General features: G+C 35.6%; 1 protein-coding gene across 1 annotated transcript in view; it reads left to right on the top strand.

The window, feature by feature from the left end:
* The window catches only part of FMN2 (formin 2), a 166,493-nt gene that overhangs the window by 119,124 nt on the left and 26,468 nt on the right, over positions 1-20,901 (top strand). The window contains exon 17 of the mRNA XM_085298284.1: positions 12,908-12,959. Coding sequence (XP_085154410.1) covers positions 12,908-12,959 — 52 coding nt within the window. The remainder of the gene's footprint in view (positions 1-12,907; positions 12,960-20,901) is intronic.

The following is a 20,901-nucleotide window of genomic DNA, read 5'->3' as shown; positions in this document are numbered from 1 at the left end:
TGGTTTGAGAGGTCAGTCAGATACACGTTTATCTTTTCTTGATAGAATATTCAAGATGTGCATCTATCTAAACAATTTAAAAATGGAATATATATATATTCTGATATACMCTGATCCATACTATGGGACTCTTGATTTCAGTTAATAAATTCAGTTACCAAGTTGTATATGTGATTATTGCAAAAGCACTGCTTTGAACCATCAATTGTGAATCAAGTCTTCTAAGACAAAAGTCAGTTCCCAAAGGCTGGCAAACAGGATGCTGTGTCCTGTAATGTATGTGATATATAAATTTTATGTTAGTGGCATTGTCAAATGTGTAGCTAGTATTTTACATTAGGTTTGTATTATTGATGCATGTAAATAGAGGACAGTCAAATCACTTATCTGACATAGGTTGCTAATGGTGTACTGTAAATCATGCCACATTTGCGCAATAACCTTAAGAGAGAAATAAATCAAATATAGGGATTATATTATCTGTTATATATTATGTATATCTTTTAGATTTCTTTCTCTTCTAGAAAGTTGTAACAGTCTTAGAAGTATCTGACTCTGTATTTTAGCCTGTTTACAGTTTTTGACTATGAATTCCAGAAGGTATTTACAGAGGATAAGCAATAGTAATCTGTTCTATTTTTGCAAGGATGTATGATTTCCTTCCTTGCTTATGCGTCTATATTTTGGGAAAGTAAGAAAAAAGATATGCACATTCATCCCATCTGAAGAACTATGCTATGTTCCCATGCTAATAGTGGACATTGCCAGGTCACTGACAAAAGAAGAAACCCGTCACGTCAATAAGTTATTGTTGTCATATTTTAATAGAAATAATTGGAATTGAGAACTGTGAGTATAAATGTATTGTGAATAAACAATTTCTATTTTTATTTAAAACTACAAGGACTATTTTTCAGAATTTGTCGCAATATAAGAAAGAAAAAGATTAACATATAGGGAAAAAAAATCCCTGGTTAAGTTCCAAAAATAAAGTAATTTTAAATACCTTTCATTATGAAATCCTTTGTTTTTACTTCATGGGATTGAATTCGGACTTGAAAGAGGCCATGTTTAAAGCAGGATTTCTCTTTCCTGTTCAGTGTTTGACAGGCTTTTGATCTAGATATTTTTTCTAAGGGCTTTTGTTGTTTATGTAGACATAATCGATGAGTCTTTTCAGCTAGACTGCACACATGATCATTTAGAAAAACAGAAGGACAATTCTTGGCACCTTTGGGGGATTTGTGTTTATATAACATATGCTCTGAGCAAAGAAAAATCAAGCTTTAAGTTTTTATCTTTCTGAGTTCCAGTTTCTCTAAAGTCAGACAAAGTTTTAACTTATAATTCAGATGAAAAGCATTTTTCATAGGGTTGAATAATTTGGCATGTTTATATGATGCTTTTTCAGGGTAGATAACTTGTGTGCATAATGGGACTCAAAAGTTCAAAGTAGCTAGTTATTTACAACATATTCACTTGTACTTGTTGCTAGCAGCTAAAATGGAAAATGGTTTTCCTGTAGGCAAGAAATCTGGACATCAAATTAAATATCCCTGGCAAGAAGTTAGAAAGGCACTGCTTTGTAAGAATAGTTACTGTCTGGCACAGTTATGTAACTTTGAATTAAGTTATTGTTACCAGTCTAGCTGATTGTTACTATTAATAAAAATCTCTTCTTTTTTTAATGTTAGCACATTTATTAGTTTATCAGACACACACACAAAAAAAAAAAAAAAAAGGCCATATATTAGAGTTCTCTTAGCTTACTTTTAAAGATCATTCCAGTAAAAGGATGAAGGGGAAGAAGCAAGGAATGTGTTCAGGGTCATAATGTTTTAAATGAAAGTGCTAGTGGGATATGTGATTGAGGTGATCCAGCTCTTGCCTTGCTGGTGAGTAGGCTAAATCGTGAGTATATTCATCAAACTAAACTAGGTAGTGAAAGGGTCCCAGTCCCTTCTCTGATGGACTTCAGTGTCACTTTTAAATTGATCACTCTACTTAACAGAAGATCAAACTATCTGTCGTATCCTCTCTGTATCAGATTTAGAGGGTATTTGCAAGCATGCTGTAGTCTACGTGTTGGTGAGGACTTGTGTGCCTCAAGACCTCCATGGCAACCCTCTCTGTTCTCCCTTGTTTTCTGTCATCCTCTTTTTTGGGACCACATGCTGCAAACCATCTGTAAAAACATATATAACACATGGGGTTTTTTTACCTTTATTCAAATGTTAATCATTTGTGCAGAAGTTCTCCATAGCTGCAGCAGATTTTGTTGTTGTTTTAGATTAAGCTACTTCCAAAAGGAGTTTGTGGAAAAAATTGTCAAAGTGTGCAAGAGTTTTTATAAGCATGTTGTTTTGTTTGTTACATATTCCTAACCATTTCCTTGAAGGCTTCCAATATTTGAGTGATATGAAACATAAGCCTGATACTTAATAGATAAATGATCTTATTCCAATGAAAAGTTTTTCAGGCCAAATTTCCAGCATCTGAAAAGTAGTATTTGCATGTGCTCAATATAGTGTATGCCTTCAGTGAAGTTTTCTGTTACCAAGTTATTCCATAGAGGTCTGAATAAGATAGATTATAGTGGAAAACACTATTTGAGAATTCTGTCTCTTAAGATTTTTGTTGCGAGTGGGATAGGGACACAAAAAATCTGAGATTGTATCCACTGGCTCAGAAATCTGAGACTATTGCTTCTTTTCCATGGAGCTGTGGGACAATGTGCCTGCCGCCTCAGGACAGACAGGTGGGGGACAACCACAAGTGGGGAAGTACTGGAGGATACCAATCAGTGTGCAGATTACAGAGGAGTTTCATTAGCAGTTTAGTCCTTTACCTTTGTCCCTGCTAGGTAGCATAGCCAGCTCTCAGAAGAATGCATGTGGATGACCCACAAATGAGTCATTCCAGGTTTAGCCGTAGTTAACATTGCAGTGAAAAGCTGCCTTGGGATCCAGTTAGCATTATTTAAGCCCTAGAATGGACTGCTTCTAGAAGAATTAAACATCTGAAATCTCAGATGTTTAGTTTTTCAAAAAAAAATCATTTGGAATAATTCTGATACATTATTGAGTTAGTGAGCAAGGTCATCGTTCAAATTTAGCTTCCCTTCTAGATTTGTTTTAGGAAATTCTGTAATTCTGCTCCTGTTAGTGAATGCCTGCAATAGGCTTCATTTGACTGGATCCAGTAATACAGACTACTCTCCAGACCTAAGTTCTAGCCACATCCTCGCAGTTCTGCAAAATAAAGATGCTAAAATTGTCCTCTGGGGTGGACTGTCCGTAACGGCCTCCCTCTTTTGCCAGGAACAGCATTCAGGAATCCAGTTTCCAAGCCTTTTGTAAATGGATGTATAAATCACAAAGTGTGTTGTATTTATCTCTGTAGTTGCAACCAGATAGTTGGCCATGACTTGCTCTTTTAGGTCAAGCAGCAAAAGGCTGTGCATCAACAGATGATGGATTGTGAATAAGACTAATATCAGGCTGAATCTCAGATGGCTGGGTTCAGTTCCTGGCTCCAGAAGAAGCAGTGCAGATGATTGCCAAATGAACGTTGCTAGGGTGATCTTAATTTTGGCATTGTCTAAGTCTAGAATGATTGATTTTGCAGATTCCACTTTCTTTAAATGTAGCTTTTATCATTCAATTAATAATAATGGAGAGCATAGCATTACTTAATTTTTTTTAATAATTCTGACCAAAAATATTATTAGGAATGTATACTGAGAAATATTTCTTTTCCTTAAACAGAAAAGTACCCAGACCATTAAAAGGTATGAATATGGGTAGTTATTTGAAGGCATTCACTTTAAATATTTTTATTAGCAAAATATATTTATTAATAGGATTAAAAACATCAAAGTTTTTCAATATAAGAGAGATTGTTGCAGAACTATGAAGAAGGAGCAACATACAAACACTAGAACAAAAGATGGAGGAATTTAAACTAAAACAAATTAATTCCCTGAATGTTTACATTTCTATGTTAGTATTCTCGTCATTGGATTATTGAAATAGCTTTTTAAACTTGTTCTTTGAGTGCTGAAAGTGTTTTTTTTAATCTCACACTGACATGTTAATGCTAATAAATAGTTTAATGTCAGTGTTGTATAAACCTGTCCTTACCTCCGTTGTCAGCACCTCCACTGGTGTGCATTATTATATAATAGTCCTAACTCACATTGTTTTGTATTTGCAATGCTAAACAGGCTTCAGTGAATTAGCCTCACCTGCCTAAAAGACAAGGCCAAGATATAAACGGCCAAACCTTTAGGCTGGGAATGGCAGCTATCTGTTCCTTTGGCACAAGACCTTATTTAAGCATTTTTATGCACATCCACAGACATGCTTATAGGTGGTCCATTGTGGACAGCATAAGTGCGGTACTGGAGAAAGGTATGTTGGCTTTAACAGGGAAAAGGACAATACCATGAGTRTCACCCTAACAGGAAACTAATACAGATCATCTACACTCAGAAAGTCTGAAAGAATGCAGCAAATTCAGGCATTCCTAGAAGTTGATGAAAATCTTGTGAATACTTAGGAAAAAAAAATTAATAAATATTTTACACCCTTTCTCTGGTGACAGTGACACCTTTCAAATAACTGTGATTTTTACAATTTAGTTCTTGGGATGGAGGAGGAAAAAACAGACAGTAAAGCTTAAACAAGGCTACTTAGCCTCTGCATTGACACTAGTCGGAATGGCTTGGCATGTTCTCCAGTGCTGCAGGATGCAGGCTTACAGCTGGACAGTCTTCCTTTTAAATCAGGCCTGAAAAATCTTATAGTATCACTGTACATGATAACATACATTTAAGGCCTGGACTTGGTAACTAATAGTCTGTTTACTACCTAGTCCTGACCTGACTGAGACAGGTCTGCTGGATTTTTGAATCAGTGGCAGGGAAGATGAGGTAGGTTTAGAGGAGGTACTCGGAGATGCATGTGAAATACGACATACTTCAGTGCTTCAAATGTGCCGTAAAACAATATTACAGTGAGTAGTTCCTAAATGAACATGACTAGTGTGACATCTTTTCAGAAGTCTTGGGTCCCCCTTTCACCATCCTAATCGTATGACAGTAGATGTTATCTTTCAAAGGCTGACGTAACCTGTCCTTTACCAGACCGATGAATTAAAAGAGGACGCTCAAATAGCAAATACCACAAATGGTAGCCTTGCTCCAGTGGCTGCTCAACCAAGCACATAAACCAAATGTCTGAACCTGCAGTTCATCTTGTACTGAGCAGAATTACTATTATAACAACACACCATCAACAGAGTAAAACTCACCTGTCTCATGACAATCTAAACCCAGCTCACGTTCCCTGTTAGTGGATGAGCAATCAAATGCTTGGTAAATACTGCTTCACAATGATAGGAAGAGCCAACATCAAAGGGTCGAAAAGCGACACTGCTGTGAATGCTTGGCTGCCATAAGCCAGTTATCCCTGTGGCCACTTCTCTGACACCTCTTGCTTAAAACCAAAAAAACTCAGAAGGGTTGTGAGAAGGATTATGAGGGATAGGTAGGACTTTTGCTGGATTTTGATCTTTAATTAAAGTAATCATTTCTTTGGGGAGGCTACTTTTATATAATCTGTTCTTGATAAAATAGCCTTGTAGTTTTTGTTTCAGTAATTACATAGTCATTCAAAGTTTAAGCTGTGGTTCCATGGATCTTACTCATAATCTGTGGTGATACCGTATAATTTGAGTTTTTCCTGTTGTGTGAGAGTGTAAAATCACTGTGAAGTGCCATTGATTGGAATAAATAGAAATGTGCATGTGTTTATCTTATAGCTGTTGCAAAAACTAAACAACATATTTAGAAGAATGTCCAGCATATTAGATACTTCATCATCAGTTATTTTGAAGAAACTGGGGCCTAAATGAAGTATTTAAATGTTATGTTTCATGTATGCATGAAAGTATTAGAAAATGGAGGAGAGGAAATAGATATTCTGTCTGCCCATAACCTTCTGTGARTTTGTCATAGGAAATCTAGAAGGATATGGGAATCCTGCTGGGATTCCCAGAAGAAATCCTGCTTTCTTTCACTGCAAAACTTTCTTAGGATGCATATACCAGATAATAAGCCATCCAAATGTTCTTGAATCTTTGTTCAGTGTAAATAGAAATTCTCAAAACTGTGGCAACATAGCTGTAATGACTCATTGTAAAGGCATTGTATCTGTCAAAAAAAAGAAAAATCCTGGCTTCACTTGAAAGTTACTGGAAAGCACATTCATAGCTAATTATAAACAAATACTAGTTAACACTTTAAATGAAAAGAGAAAAAAGCAAGAAGATTTAGAACGTAGAGAAGCAGATGAAAGGATTCTAGTTGCCTTCCATCTGAGATTACTCAGATGCATTCCTGTATTCAATTACCTGAGAAGATGTGGTATTCCCTTAAGAGAGATCAGGAGATCAGAAGGGATGGCAGTTTCATGCATCTCCTTACTCATAGCCTTTTGAAACTGGTTCAGCARAAATAGCTTGAATTGCAAGAGGGTTTGGGGTAATCACTGGGTCAAGATCATAACACAGGCCAACAACAAAATATTCTGGTGGAACAGAAGTTCTTAGATGGATGTTTGAATTTAGGAGAGGCCTTATCTTAGTATGACAAGATCTACTCAAAATCATTTCTGAATTTGAACCAAAAGGTATATCTTTTTTAAAAAAAATGTGCTCATCTAGTATATTTGCAKGCACAAGCATGGATAGTCCTTATTAACTGTTATTTTGAGTATATTTTTTCATGAAACTCCTGGTGTTGTTGTATTTTCAGCTTTAAGCTTAAGTTTTAATATTTTTTACAAAGCCACTAAGCATCAGCCCTGTCATCATTTGAAGATTAACGATCAATTTATTCTCCCTTAGTTTTACTCAAAACCCATTTCTTTTTTGGTATTTTCTATCATTAGTGACTGCTTAGTTCTTCCCAGTGCCATTTGTGCCCCACACTATATTAGAGTTTATTACAGTAAAAATAAAACATACAAAGGGAACAAACAACAAGAAACTTTATTTTTTTAAAGACAAAACACACTAGCAAGACCCAAGGGAGCAAGAAAAAGGGGGTTTTAAGACCTTTCTAGTGATTCTGATGTCTTTGATAGTTTTGTCAGATATTTCAAAAATGTGGTGTTGAATGGTATGCTGATGTCCAAATAAAATAGTTGTAAGTAATTAATTTAGTGTTTTCTTAGAGCATTTGAAAATCACATCTACCACTGAGAAGAATGGAGCATCTTAAGATTAGGAGCATTGGCAAAGTTCCTGTAGACCTGGACATTAGATTGTTAYACTAGCCTAACTAAATGCCTCTGTTTCTGGTGGCTGTTCATCCTGTGTCTTTTCTCTGTTTTTCCTTTCTTTCTCACCTGGTCACATGCATGAGATACCTGCAGAAGATATCCTTATAGCCTCTGATGGCCAGGGGGATGACTGTCCTTTAGGGTTTTGTGTCTTTTTTTTTTCGTTTCTGTTTTCAAGTTGGAAAAAGATATGTTCTCTATAAATATCCTGGAAAAGATACACCAAAGGTTTGAGAAGAATTATAAATTGAGAATTTTCTTTTTTTCAGTAAAAAATTTCTAAGAATTCCACTGTTTTCTATGATACGTATATAACACAAGGACTGAGCAGTCTCAGATTAAAAGAGCTGTCGTAAATTTTTGACCTCCCAGTTAGTCTCAGGGCAAATATTTCTTAGATTTGTTCAGTTATCTATAAGAAGGGGTAAAGAATGAAATGTTGCATTTTCAAACAAGAAACTGCAAGAAYTGAGAAAATGGAGACAATAGAAATCATATACAGTGTCTGTACATACAGAAAGAGTCTGTTTATATTAATGTAAATCACCTTTTTAATGAGATTTAATGCTGAAGGTATAATGATTTAAAATGAAAATGTTCTTAGCTCACTGAGTGGCTTGATTCCTGTAAAGAATTTAGCATAGTACGTCTGAAATACCACTTGCCRTTGAGGTCAGTGGGAACAATTCATGGTCATTTAGTTAAATGCTTGTGTGACTTCAGTATGGCTATTCATATATGTGCCTTTACAGAAGTTTATAGGTAATCTTTGCAGGACTGAAATCTTAAAGAATTGGAAGAGTAAACATAGAACAAAGGCATATATCATTCTGGAATGCAGGTATATATTGATAACAACAGAGCTTTTTGTGAATTAAATTAATTAGACTTTGTTTGTGGTTTGAAAGATCATCTTGAATTTTTTTACAGTTTGATGCTTTATGACCGGGACATAAAATACAACTTAAAGAAATTACAAAATAGCAATAAGATAAACACTTAGAAGATCTGATATGAGTACATTTTAATGGAATACATATACCCTGTAGTTAAAAGAATTGACTGAAGAGTCTGGGATACAGTACAGTCCTAGTTCTTGGGAAAGGATGACATAGGGAGGAAGGAATGTACTTGAATTTTGACCAAATATATAAAGTATTTAGGAAGTATAGGCCTTGCTCTAAAGGGAGACAAACATTAAATAATACRGAGGTATCTTAATGGAAAAAGCAGGCAAACAGTGGAACATCATCGCACAAGAAGGCATTAAGACATTTCAAAAGAACTATTGAAAAGGAAATTAGATAACTAATTCAGTGTACATAGTAGATACTAGATTACAGCAGCTCCTCTAGCTTGCTCCGAGAGGTCACTTTCACTCTAAAATGTTCTTTGTTTAATACGGTAAGTTTTTTGAAATGCCCTGGGGTTGCTTTTCAGATATATCCTTTTTAATATATTTTAYAGGATGTATGTGCTTTCAGGATTATGAGAGCTGCATATAAAGCCCTACAAGATATTGAAAGTATGCAAGCGGWGATATAAAACTAAGTTTTATTTGTCCTGCCTGCTGAATCACATAAAATACAGGGACTACTATTTCCTGGTATGATATATTCTTTAATGGGTTTGGAAGAGTGTCTTTGGTAGCTGTTTAGTAAATTAGTGTCAACGATCAAGAGAACTACTCCAAGTGGGAGATTGGAGAGAAGACGATGAGTAAATAAAATAGGGAATGTTTTCATTTGGGATAGATCACCCACCCAAGAATAGAAACTGCTGTATCTGCCATAAGAGCCTAYAGACAGTCACTATTACAGTCACCTGAAGGATTCTGAATATATACAAAAGCAGATGTGGCTATTGGATCACTACAAGATGACTTTTAATCCATTTCAGAGGAAAGTATTAAGATTTTCTAAACTAATTTTACTTCCTGAGGACAGAGAGGGAGAATTTTTAGTGGCAGAGCCCAGGTACGCTCAGATGCTGCTGTACACCTGTGAATGACCAATTTGCCTGCCATGGCTGTTGCTGTAATTCTGCAGATTCCATAGGATCACTATGAAATGGGTAGAAAATTTCTATTTATTTGCTTCACCTATTGGAAGGGCTTTCTTCTATAAAAAGAAATACAGTTTTCTCTCAGCGCTCTTGTCTCCTCACCTCTGGACACCTTTCTGAAGCTTGTATTCAGGACTTAATTGGTATAGGCTTTCCAGRAAGAAATGTCAAACTGGTGCTTTTCAGACATTTACCCTACTAGTTGTGATGAACTGCTTTAGAGACAGAAGTGAGAGTAAAGACATTATGTTGAATGAAATGATAAACTCTAATGCACTATTTAATGCATTATGAATCAATCATCATAACTTTAATATTCAGAAATGTTTGGAACTTCTTAAAAGCTCTGTCCTTACACTGGAATTACACGAATTCTGGATTTATTTTTCCCTACACAACCAGAAACATGGATTGAAAGCATTTTACCAGTGGGTAGATTAGTACAGAGTGGAGTGTTGATAATCTCTAGTATCAGATGATTATATTGGTGCTCAATTCCAGAAAATACAGGAATTTCATATTGCTTCAGCATCTGATGGTTWTTCCACTATATTCAGATGACAGTAATATTTCCATGCTTTTCATATAAAGAGGATTTCTTCCCTTGCTGGTTAAATTTTAAAATCTGTCTTTGACTAGCCACTATGTATAATTTTGAGATGTTTACTGTAGTGCTGGTGCAAAAGTARTCTCTGAATATTTGCTTTAGACTAGAATACAGCTCCCTGAGTGTACTCTATTTTATTCTCTCTCACTGGCAACACTTGTCATCTTGTTGAAGTAGAATTATTTTAATGCTATTCTGTAACTTTTCATGTCTAGAAAAATAAGAAAGTAGATGAAYTGCAAGTAAGGTTCTCACCTGAATAATAACTTTTTGATAATGTGCAAAGGGTTTAGAAGTGTCATCATGTATTTGGAACAGGCTAAATGGGAATTCTCTTTTAGAGTAAATTCTTTCCTGAAAAACTCTGCTAATGCCAAGAGGTGATTTTATGCAGGGTGAAATCTCTCTATGCAAATATACTAGCTGCCATAAATATATGTATTTTTTACTTCTTTAAAAAAAGTGCTATTACATGCATCTACATCATTCAGGGATTCTCAAGATTCTTTTCTGTGTGTAATATTCCCATCTCTATGAAATGATTAAAAGTACAGATATTTGAAGTGTTTTTTTTTTATTTCCTCTCTGTACCATCAATAGTAACTTTCMTTTTTAAATTAGAATTGAAACCAAAGTTGCTCCAGAATGGAGACATTTTAAAGCTTGTTTTTAAGAGCCAGGTACAATTTGTTGTGCYTGCATTCTTTCTAGAAATAAATTATGGAATATTTTCCCCACTGTTGTCTAGTAAACAAATCTTTCTAAGCATGTGTAGAGTGATGTGGGAGGAAAGGAAGGGGAGGGGGAGGAAGGTCAGCTCAGATGCTGCTGCGGCTATGACCCATCAGTCTTGGAAATGAGGAAAAGTGTGATATCCTACAAATACGTATACTAAAAGACTGTCCTAAGCTAGAGCATGCTGTCTTCCATTTCCAAAAATTATTTAACTGAAAGAAGTCTAAATTATATGTTTCAGTAATAGAATTAATTATTTTAGGAATTGTATCCAAAGATACTTAGTGAAAGTGTTAGCCCAGAATAAGATACTGGAGYTCCTTGAATCTAGGGATTTTGTGTGCACTTTCTTCTCTCTTGCACCATGCAGTTTTATGACAAATCATACATTGATCCTGGAAGTCAAAGTATTGGGGGGGAAGGAGGGGAAGACAAGAAACTGTCAAAGCTGCCAGTTTTCACCTGGTTTCTTATCTAAAATAAGGCAAGGCTTTCATGCAAAACTATAAGTCAGCCCAGATTCACTCAACACTGGGCCCAGGTTCACTCAGAAGGATTGTGAGCCCTCACAGACCTCTTGAAGAATCTGGGCTGAGTTTCAGATCAGTAATGAAACCCATAATCACGCAGACTTCACATGCTCTTGAGTTTCCTTGAGCATTTACCCAGCTCTCCCTCAACTTTCCTGTGGTTTGCTGGGATTTTTTTGTTTTAAGCAAAACAATAGTGGAGTCTGAGTCTTAAATAGTCATTGCTGGATACAATGTTTGCTGTTGTGAGTAATCCAGGTCCTGCTCACCCTACTTGGAGGACTACATACAAATAGTAACAAGCATTTGCAGGGTCAGACCCATAGTTCTGATCCTTGTTCTGACTGGGAGGAAAAGAAAAAAAAGGAAACTCCATTTGTGAATCTTTGCTACAGGTTTTGCTTGCCTATTTTAGTGCTAGTGTATGTTGGTAAAGTGCTTTTGATTGAAAGATGATAACAGAAAAATAGCGATTATTTTTGTTAACTAATAATTCTGTTCTCACTTGTACCAAATTTAAATGCAGGGTTTCCTATTTCAAAAGGTGGTACATCTGCAATGTGGAAAAATAATTATTATTGTAGAGCTATGTAGAAAAGTAAAATAAAGAAAAGTTTTTAAAAGTTTGTGCTGTTTTTCATTTTTTTTCACATAAATTCTGTGGAACTGGCATTTGTCTTCAGGAAAATTCAGAGCTTCTGCATCACCCAAGGCCCACTGACTCCCTAGAAGTAAATCTTAAACTTTTCCTTGAAAGTTAGCAGGGCAGTACTAACAGACCAAAAAAGGAGACTCAAGTTCCAAACTAAAAAGCTTTTGACTAAAACGTGCAGACCATAAATGAGTATTTAGGTATGTTATATGAATGTATACAGTGTATATACAAGTATAAGTTTTATTTAAGCACACGTGCACAGCCAATTTGTKCTACCACTTTGCACACTGATGATGCCTAAGTTACTGTGTGCATTCCTGTAGATTTTGTATATCAAAATTCCCATCTGAATTAAGTAAAATGATACAAATAAAATGCAAGAAAATATGTGGAAAATAGATCATTTTTCATCAATGCAATGACAGTTCAGTATTTTGAATTTTCTTCATGAGATGGTAATTTCTTTTGATCATATAAAAACAGTCATGTTTTCAGTCTGTGTGCACAGTGGTTCTAGTACTCAAGTAATTAACGTATCCTAATTCTTTCTTGTTTAGGAATGCCCATTCCTAAACGAAGCTATTTTGGGGGGGAGAGCTTTTATTTTTAACCTTCAAGCAACTTCTAGAACAGTTAGGAGGCTGAACCTTCCTACATTTTACTCAGATATTCTTCCTCCTCTTGATAGACAAATTCCTATATTCATTAAGTTTTCAGATTTATTTTCATCAGTTCATTGCTCTCGCTTATATTACTGGGGGAATTTTACTTTTTCTTAAAACCTACTTTGAGATGTTTTCAAGAGGATATAATTCAGGTCATTTTCTCAGAATTGATATAAATGGGTAAATCTTCAGGGTCTTTTTAATATATTAATAGATACAAGATGACATATTTACAGTAAACATTATCATAAAGTAGCATCTGTATCTTTCATCTTGTAGCAAATTCTTTTCCTGTATTTTTACAGCTAAAATAGACCAAGAAAATGAAGAGAAATCACTGACAGAAGCACATAAAAGGTAAGAAAAAAAATGTAATAAAATCCTTCTTTCCTTTGAAAATTGTGTTGTTTTAGAAGTTGCTGTTTTGGAAGCAGACAGTATCATATTTTTGGATGGTGAAAGAACTGCATTCAGAAAACCAAATGATATCTCTTTATTGTCAGCTTTATTTTGATCATTAGAAAAGAAAAATTGAAGGAATATAAGCAAGCAGTATACCTTTAGAGAAACATTGTGTGTGACTCTGCTCTTTCTGGAAATGCATCTTCCTTATGTAAAAATARATTGAGATTATGACAGTTGGATTGGGAGAAAACTGTTCATTCATCACCAGAATGGTGATGTGACAGACATTCCCCAGCAGCTATTATTCACTAAGTACCACTTCCTGTGCTTATAAAACGTCTGCTGTAAAATAGGGAATGGAAATCTTTTAAAATAGTAATGATATGTGAAATGTGACTGCCTTTGTGAAAATGCTAACRGATCTTTAAATAATTCTTGTGGGGGRGGGAACCAAAATACTTCATTAAATCTCATTACAGATGTGATCAGCTGAGAGCATTTTCAAAACTGGAAACTTCGCTGTGTTGCACAACTTGTGGTTTCTTCTGATTTTTGGCAGTGTTCTCCAGAAGCAGTGTTTAAATGGGACAGATTTTTATCTGTCCCAGCAAAAGACCAAAATATGACACACACCATTTATAGTCCAGATTTGGTGAAGCTGACAGTCTGCATTTGTTTTCCTTTCACTAAAAATAGCATCTTCTTTTTGTAACAAGTACAAGTGCCACTGAAGATATGCTAATGAATACAGCTGGGACCTCTCTCAATAGCATTCAAGGAAAGCGTGCTGCCAGAAGAGACTCTAGCTCTCTTCTGTGATGTTAGTCATTCTAGGGCCCTGATGCCCAAGGTAGCCACCTGCTCTCCTGTCACAGCGCAAGCAATTTTTCCCCTGCTAAAGCACCACAGCTTCTTTTTATTTCCTTGCCCCATGTACAGAAGACAGTGCCTGCAAAGGAAGGAAAGGGGGAAGAAGACGTTCCTCTGTTAGAGGAAGCTTCCATCCTATTCACCAGGACATGGTGTGCCTACGAGTAGCACGTCCGTGACGTGGGATTGTGATGTTAAAGTGGAACAAAGGGGGTATTGCTTTGGCTTAGTATCATACCTACTCAAGTATATGACAGACATTCCTGAAATTCCTTAAACTTGTTTAACTGCCGATACATAATTCTTATCCTTAAAGATCTCCCTCACAATAAAATTTAGAGAGAGGAAACTGTTAGTAAGATGTTTTTGTTTATCTCTGTCAAAGTGCTCTGCTAAGGAATTTGTTTCTTCTGTGGAAAATGGATTAGACCATATGTCCGAAGCAGGCAGATTCGTAAGAGCAAGGGAAAGCCGCAATGTGTTCAGAAAGCTTCCGACTTGCCATTGTCTTCTGGCATCTGGTTCATTCACCATCCTAATTTCCTCACTGACAGCAATGGAACCACAATAGCAAAAACTTCCTAGTGGTTTATCTAAGATTCACGATATGGGGGAAGAAAGCAGACTGCTCCCTGGACCCTCATTAAGCTTGGCCTACTTCTTTGTACTTGTCCTATTACTTTCTGCTCTCATTCTGCAGAGTGCAGCAGCTCCTTTACACAGGAGTTTGCCAAAGAAGGAATTTCTGCTTCATTTTTCTTTACTGTAAATGTCTAGCAAGGATAGCACCATATATGAAAGCTTTCATGGAAAATATGAGGAATTATGCAGGGACCTAAAATGTAATATTTTGGGGCAAAGTTATTTTTACTATTATCCATATCCAATATCCGGTAATATTACTATTTTACTATATTACTTCTACTATTATTCTCTTGCTTGTGCTTGATCTCCTCACACTGAAATTCTTGATGCAGTCAGTGGTATTTGTTAAAATGTTGAAGATAGCTTCATGAAGCTAACTTTAGTATTAAATGTGTTTATTACAGTAAGATCTTCAAAGGACCTAAGAAATAAAAAGCTTGGGATCTGTTCTTTGTAGAGGGAAGAGAAGATGAGAGCTTGAATAGCTAAATAAAAGATTAGTTACATTTCACTAATCATAGGTAGAACAGCAATGCATAGGATGACTAGACAAGCAAGTAGTGCAAGGAAAAGTGATGGATTAGATGGAGCAAAATTAATGTGATTAATGTGCTTGGATTTTTTTTTTTGAAGTAGATAACTTCAGCCCGTGTATGAGTTCACTGCTACCCCACGATAGCATTTCTTTAGCTTTCAGCAAGAACTGCAAATCTTTCCTTTTAGCTTGGATAAAGATTTAAAGCTGATATCTCCATAAAAATGTAAAACTCCAAGAGAAAAGCTGTTGCAGCAATAACAACAAAAATGTTTCTAAAATGAATAATGATTTGGGGAAAATGCAGCAATGTGTATTTTAGAAAAGCTCAGTTGTGCAATAGATGAGCTGAAATGGAAAGTTAATCTTCTACACAAAATAAAGACAAAGAAAGTGGAATGTCTGCTCCAGAGACTCCATACAGTGAATAGCTGTTCATTTGTCACAAGTGCGAAAATGTTTAATCGGTTTTGAAATGATGTATTCTCTCTTTATTTATCGTGTTTAGTGACTTTAAGAGTGTCAGTATGTAAAGTGTTTATCCAAGGAATGGATTTCTGGCACATGGATAAAATGAAAAGTGAAATGTTTAGCTCGCAATAGGCATATGTTCCAAGATCTCKCTGAGTAAGTATCCTGAGATGAGAAGAAAGCACGCAGGTCTGTGTTTATCTAGCTTACGCAGGCAGACAAGGAAGGCTCCAGCCTGGTATTAACACTGAAGTGACATGGAATGTCTTCACCAAACCCTAAACAATTACATCATTCCTTAACAATATTGATAAAGTGCAGTAAGAAAGAACCTGGCATTTTCCAATTAGATCCTCATTGCTAAATACTTGAGAAACTGTCAAATACTTGACAAGCTAAAGTAGAAACCACTGTGGAGGAAATGAAAGAGGAGAGGGAGAGAAGGAGAAGAAAAAAGGTGCTTCTCTATCTTAGGAGTTCTATGATCTGTGTTTTGTTTTTGTTTTGTTTCATTTTATATCATACTAGATTATTTGCCCTTTGTCCCAAGATACAAACGCTGCATTCACATAGCTATAAATAACAGTTAAACAACTTTACAGCTGAAGTTCACTGACTTTGAAAACTGGAAGACACAGCACCCTTTTCCCCAAGCAACAAGTGTTTCCTCTTTTCAGTTTTTTTYAGTTATTTAGTTTTAAAGACCTCTAATCTTTCCAGAAGGCATTTTCTCTACGCAGAGGATAAGATAAGGAGCATTATTGTTTTCAGGCACACTTAATGCAATTTTAGAAAGAGAGGCAGTTCAATTGCAATGTCTACAGCAAAAAGTTATATCAAAGCTGATGCCTTTTTTTTTTTTTTTTTTTTTTTTTTTTTTTTTTTTTTTAACTGTGCTAGGATAGAAGACAAAAGCAGCAGCCACCAGGTCATCTGGATGGCCTGTGATCAGAAACGAGCTTGATGCTCCTCCTCTTGCAGTTGGTGAAGCAACAGCTTATCAGCATCAGAGAATTACCAGAAAGAGCATTTGATGAAGCAGAAGCTCGTTACTGTATGCCTTGCTACCTTGATTCGGCTGAATAGCTGTGAAGGAATAGCATATAACTTTTTATTTCTTCCTTATAATACCTTGCCCAGTATTTAGTTCTGATCTCCTTAGAAGATTTCCAGGTTAAGGACTTACCTGTTTTTTAGAACAAAACAAAATCCAAGTTGGAACACTGATTCTTCTTCCACTTGAATAGGTAGTAAGAAAATTTTTCTCTTCCTCTACCTGCAATAATATGACTGTTCTTGGATTAACTCCCTGGGATTCATTGACAAATTGAATTGGGGATGTTTATTTTAGACCTGAGAAACATTCAGAACATTTTCTGTTCTTCTAGCTCTCTCCTAGGCAAAACATTAAACATCAGATTTTAAGTTCAGTACAGTAGCTACTGGACTAGTCTAATAAGCTTTGGATGTAGCCAAGTCATTAATGAACCATACCACATTCAGAGAATCTGACATTTGTCCAGAGCAATTAATTGCTCTGAAATTTGCTTGGTTTCTGTTTACTCATATAGCACCTATATAAAAGGCAATGCATGTTGAGAATCTCTTAAACGTTGCCAATTCTTTTATTTCTGTTACTGTAGATAGTGACCTATGTTACTGCTTCACATAGGGTAGTACTGGGACACAACAATCCTTTTAATGGTGGCTTACTTTGGGTTGAAACTAGTCACCTGTTTTGTCTGTGATTCATAATAAGGTTGGGGAAACAGAAATGCTGCCAGCTATCATGACTTTGGCTGTCACTGATTTTAATGAATCTGAGAATTTAATCTATTTTCTCATAAATCTTAATGCATTCTGATAGTATAAAAAGTCAAACAAAGGACTTTCTGCCTTATAACGTAAGTTTGAGATGTGTATGGCTGGGTGTGGAACACCTTTCCATGTCAGGATGTTTTTTATTTGGTTTATCTTATAATTTGCTCACATTACTTATACATTCCAGTGATTTTTAGGCTTTTAAGTGCTTCCTGAGTGCTATCTCTCAGGCACCTCTTCTGTTTTCAAAACTTTTAATAATCCATTTAGCAATGTTTTGTCGCTTTCTTTGCTGTAGCAACAAATGACATTAATTTTGAACAGGAATGTTTGCCTTAAAATCCCCCACACGCATGCAGGAAAAAAAAAAAAAAAAAAAAAAAAGTGCGTCTGACACAACACTCTGCAGACTTCCACTGCCTTTGCTGAGCATTCAGACACGGAGAAGAACAAAGCCTTACACCTGCTCAAAAGCTGACAAGCTGATGACACTTAGAGAAATAGCAGCCCATATGGTACAATGGCACTGCTGAAAAGCAACACCTAGAAATGTAGCACCTAAGTCTGATAATCCTTTAAAACAGTTAATGTTCCTCCCGCCCTGCTTCTCTCCACGCAATGGTTTGGATTTTTTTTGAAAAGTGAACTGTAAAGTTTAAAGTGAAAATTGAGTTAATGATTGGAATAAAGTGGTGAAAAGCTCAGAGTGGAGAGATATTTAGTAGAAAGAATATTTTTTAACTGAAAGGCAAGGAGGTGCTGTTGAACTCCATCTCTCACTACTCTTCTGCTATTATCCTTTGTTAGTTCCTTTCCTGTTAGTTCTCTTTTCTCGCTGTGTGGCTGCTAGTATGCAGACTTGAATTGCTCACAGTAATACATTTCAAACTGTAGGTATACATTAGTTGCATAAAAGTAAATATTCAGGGAGCAAAGGAAATGTGTATAGAAGAAGCTTACAGACTGTTAAACAGATTGGATCATTCTTGTTTAGATCCTGTCTCTAACAAAATATCAGAGCCCATAAACATGCAGTAATGGAAAATTAGCCAGCAGTTTAGCTATGTCAGAAAGTTGCTTCTGGAACACTGTAATTGATTTTTCCCTGAGAGTTGTCTTTGCCCTTTTCTGAAACTGTTTGCCAAATGAGTGAATGAATTCTTATCCATAGGCATGATTGATTTTGTTTATTCTAACAAGAGCATCATCTTTTTTTCTAATAATATCAGACGTCATGCTTAAAAAATCATTTTATTTTATTGGTTTCAAATTAGTTGCCTGGTAATGCTATTGAATGTTAATATGAACAATTGATGATACAACTTCTGATAGATTAGGATAGAGCTAATTCAAATTCAAAGAGCTAATATTAAGCAGTGTAAACTGTTCCTTCTCCATGCACTTTATGGCTTATGTACGGAATCTATGTGTAGATTTTTACAGTAAAAAATGAAGAAATTAGTTTAAGGTGCAAATATAGTTACATAGCTAAGTAAAACTGGTAACAATACATAAAATAACTGGGATCCAGCTGTACCAAAAGGTAGTGCTATAGCATTAAACTCACAATTTAAAAAAAAGGTTAAGAACCACATAGCTAATGAAGTAGTGACAAAAATAGAGAAATGAAAGTCTTTAACTTTGGCATGCTAATTGTTTTGACCACCAGTGTATGTCTAACAGGTAGTTTCTCTGAATAGTCTTCAAAAATTCCAAGATAYTCTTTTTGAAATGTTACAGCTGAAGTAAGATGCGAGTGTGTGTGTGTTTGTGTGTGAAAAAGATTAGCTCCAGCACCTCTGTTATGCATCAGTCTGTGATTATTTCAGCAGGTTTTTTCCTTTCATCATATTGTCTAGCTGTGTTGTTTAGTTAGATTGTTTCTTAAGACCTTCACAATTTRGTATCTTCTGCATTTAAGTCAAATAGTTATTGCAAATGCTGTCACTTCTGTTTTTATTCTTCTGTTGATTTGCCATGACAGTTGTTGTCTTCTCCCTTGATGTTTTTAAGATTCACTTTAAGGATTATTATATTATATTGCTATTGTTGTGTATATGCAAATAGAAGAGCAAAATTTAAGGCATGTGGTTTAATTAGGTCACAACTGTATTAACTCATCTGGGAACTATCCAGTAATAACTTGTACAACATTGGTCATTCTTTCCTTAATAATTTCCAGCTGATGGAAGACTGCCATCAGCCCCTCCTCGGTATAGAGCTTGTCTCAGCCTGTTGCTGGAACCCCTTTGTGCTTCTCGTATATGGAGGTCAGGTGACTTGGAAAAAAGCATAGTCTCTTTAGTGTTCCTCGTAGCCTTGTTCCCTAGTCTTGTTTTTTTTTTGTTGTTGTTGTTGTTTTTATTTTTTTTTTTCCTTTTAAGAGACATTTTCCTTAGATTCAGAAACCGCTTAAGTGAGCCAGATCTCTTCTGCACTGTCTTAAATGGTCACTTGTCTTAGGATAACTTGCACCCACTTCCTTTCTCAGCTGCTGTCTGGAAGATAGTTCCACCTTGATCAGTCTGATGATGAAGTAAAAGTTCCTTCTCTATCCCAAAGAAGGTAGTTAGTGTGATGGTCACCATTGACCAGAAACATCACAGAACTCTAGTGTAATCCTTGGAAGGGATGGAAACAGCTATTCCAAACCAGAGTGTGCATTCTCAGGCCAAAGGAGTATGGTTTATCTAGCTTTATTTGGATACGTGAATATCAGTGATTCATATATTCAGTGTGATCCYATATGGTTATTTAGTCTATCCATCAACTCCGATGGCTACCACCTTTTTTCAGGCTTTCTTCGTATAGAAAGCATTACTTATTTTTCTCCTGATCTAGGTGAAGATACTCTCACTGTTGTGAAGAGAATGTGTTGAGATAGGTTGGGAGTTCAGAGAGAGATGTCTGGAAGTTGATAAATGTATATTAAGGCTATTCAATCTGACACTTCATCCATCCAGATTTTTAAGTCTTTGACTTTATTTTCTTGGGGATTTGTTGTAATTCACTCTAAGAATATGAAATTCTTTTGGACATTTCCATCTTCTCCAAAAACTGGATTCCTTCTATTTGTATTTGTGCAATGCTGTTACGATATTAGGGGAGCCTGTATTTGTGTATCTTAAGGAGAGCGCTCTTATACATTGAATAAAGCATGAAGACTCTTCAGAGCTTCAATTAGATCCAAAAATCAGCAATCCAAAAAGCTTAAGTTGAACCACCCTCAGAAAACGTTTAAAATATTAGAAGGTTCTAAAATGCCAAAGTATTTTAGAACAGCTCTATGTTATTATTTTTCAAACAATAGAGATTGAAAACTACTGGTCTGAGCACCAAAATACCAACTGTAGCAGTTATAACTTTAGCTACACCAGAAAAATTTTTTTATCAAATTTACACTTTGTAAGTGCAAGCCAGGATAGTAGGTCAGCCCAGACTGATGCTACTAGTTATAGCCCAATTTTAAGTGGGCTATAGCTAGTATGCAAAATTTATGATAGGAATAGATTGTATTATAAATGATTTTCTAACCCTATACATTGATCAAAA

Source organism: Rhea americana, unplaced genomic scaffold (genome assembly GCF_003343005.1).
Source record: "Rhea americana isolate MKP2758 unplaced genomic scaffold, rheAme1 scaffold_137, whole genome shotgun sequence".
Taxonomy (NCBI): domain Eukaryota; kingdom Metazoa; phylum Chordata; class Aves; order Rheiformes; family Rheidae; genus Rhea; species Rhea americana.
This window is presented reverse-complemented; position numbering and strand designations above follow the sequence as displayed.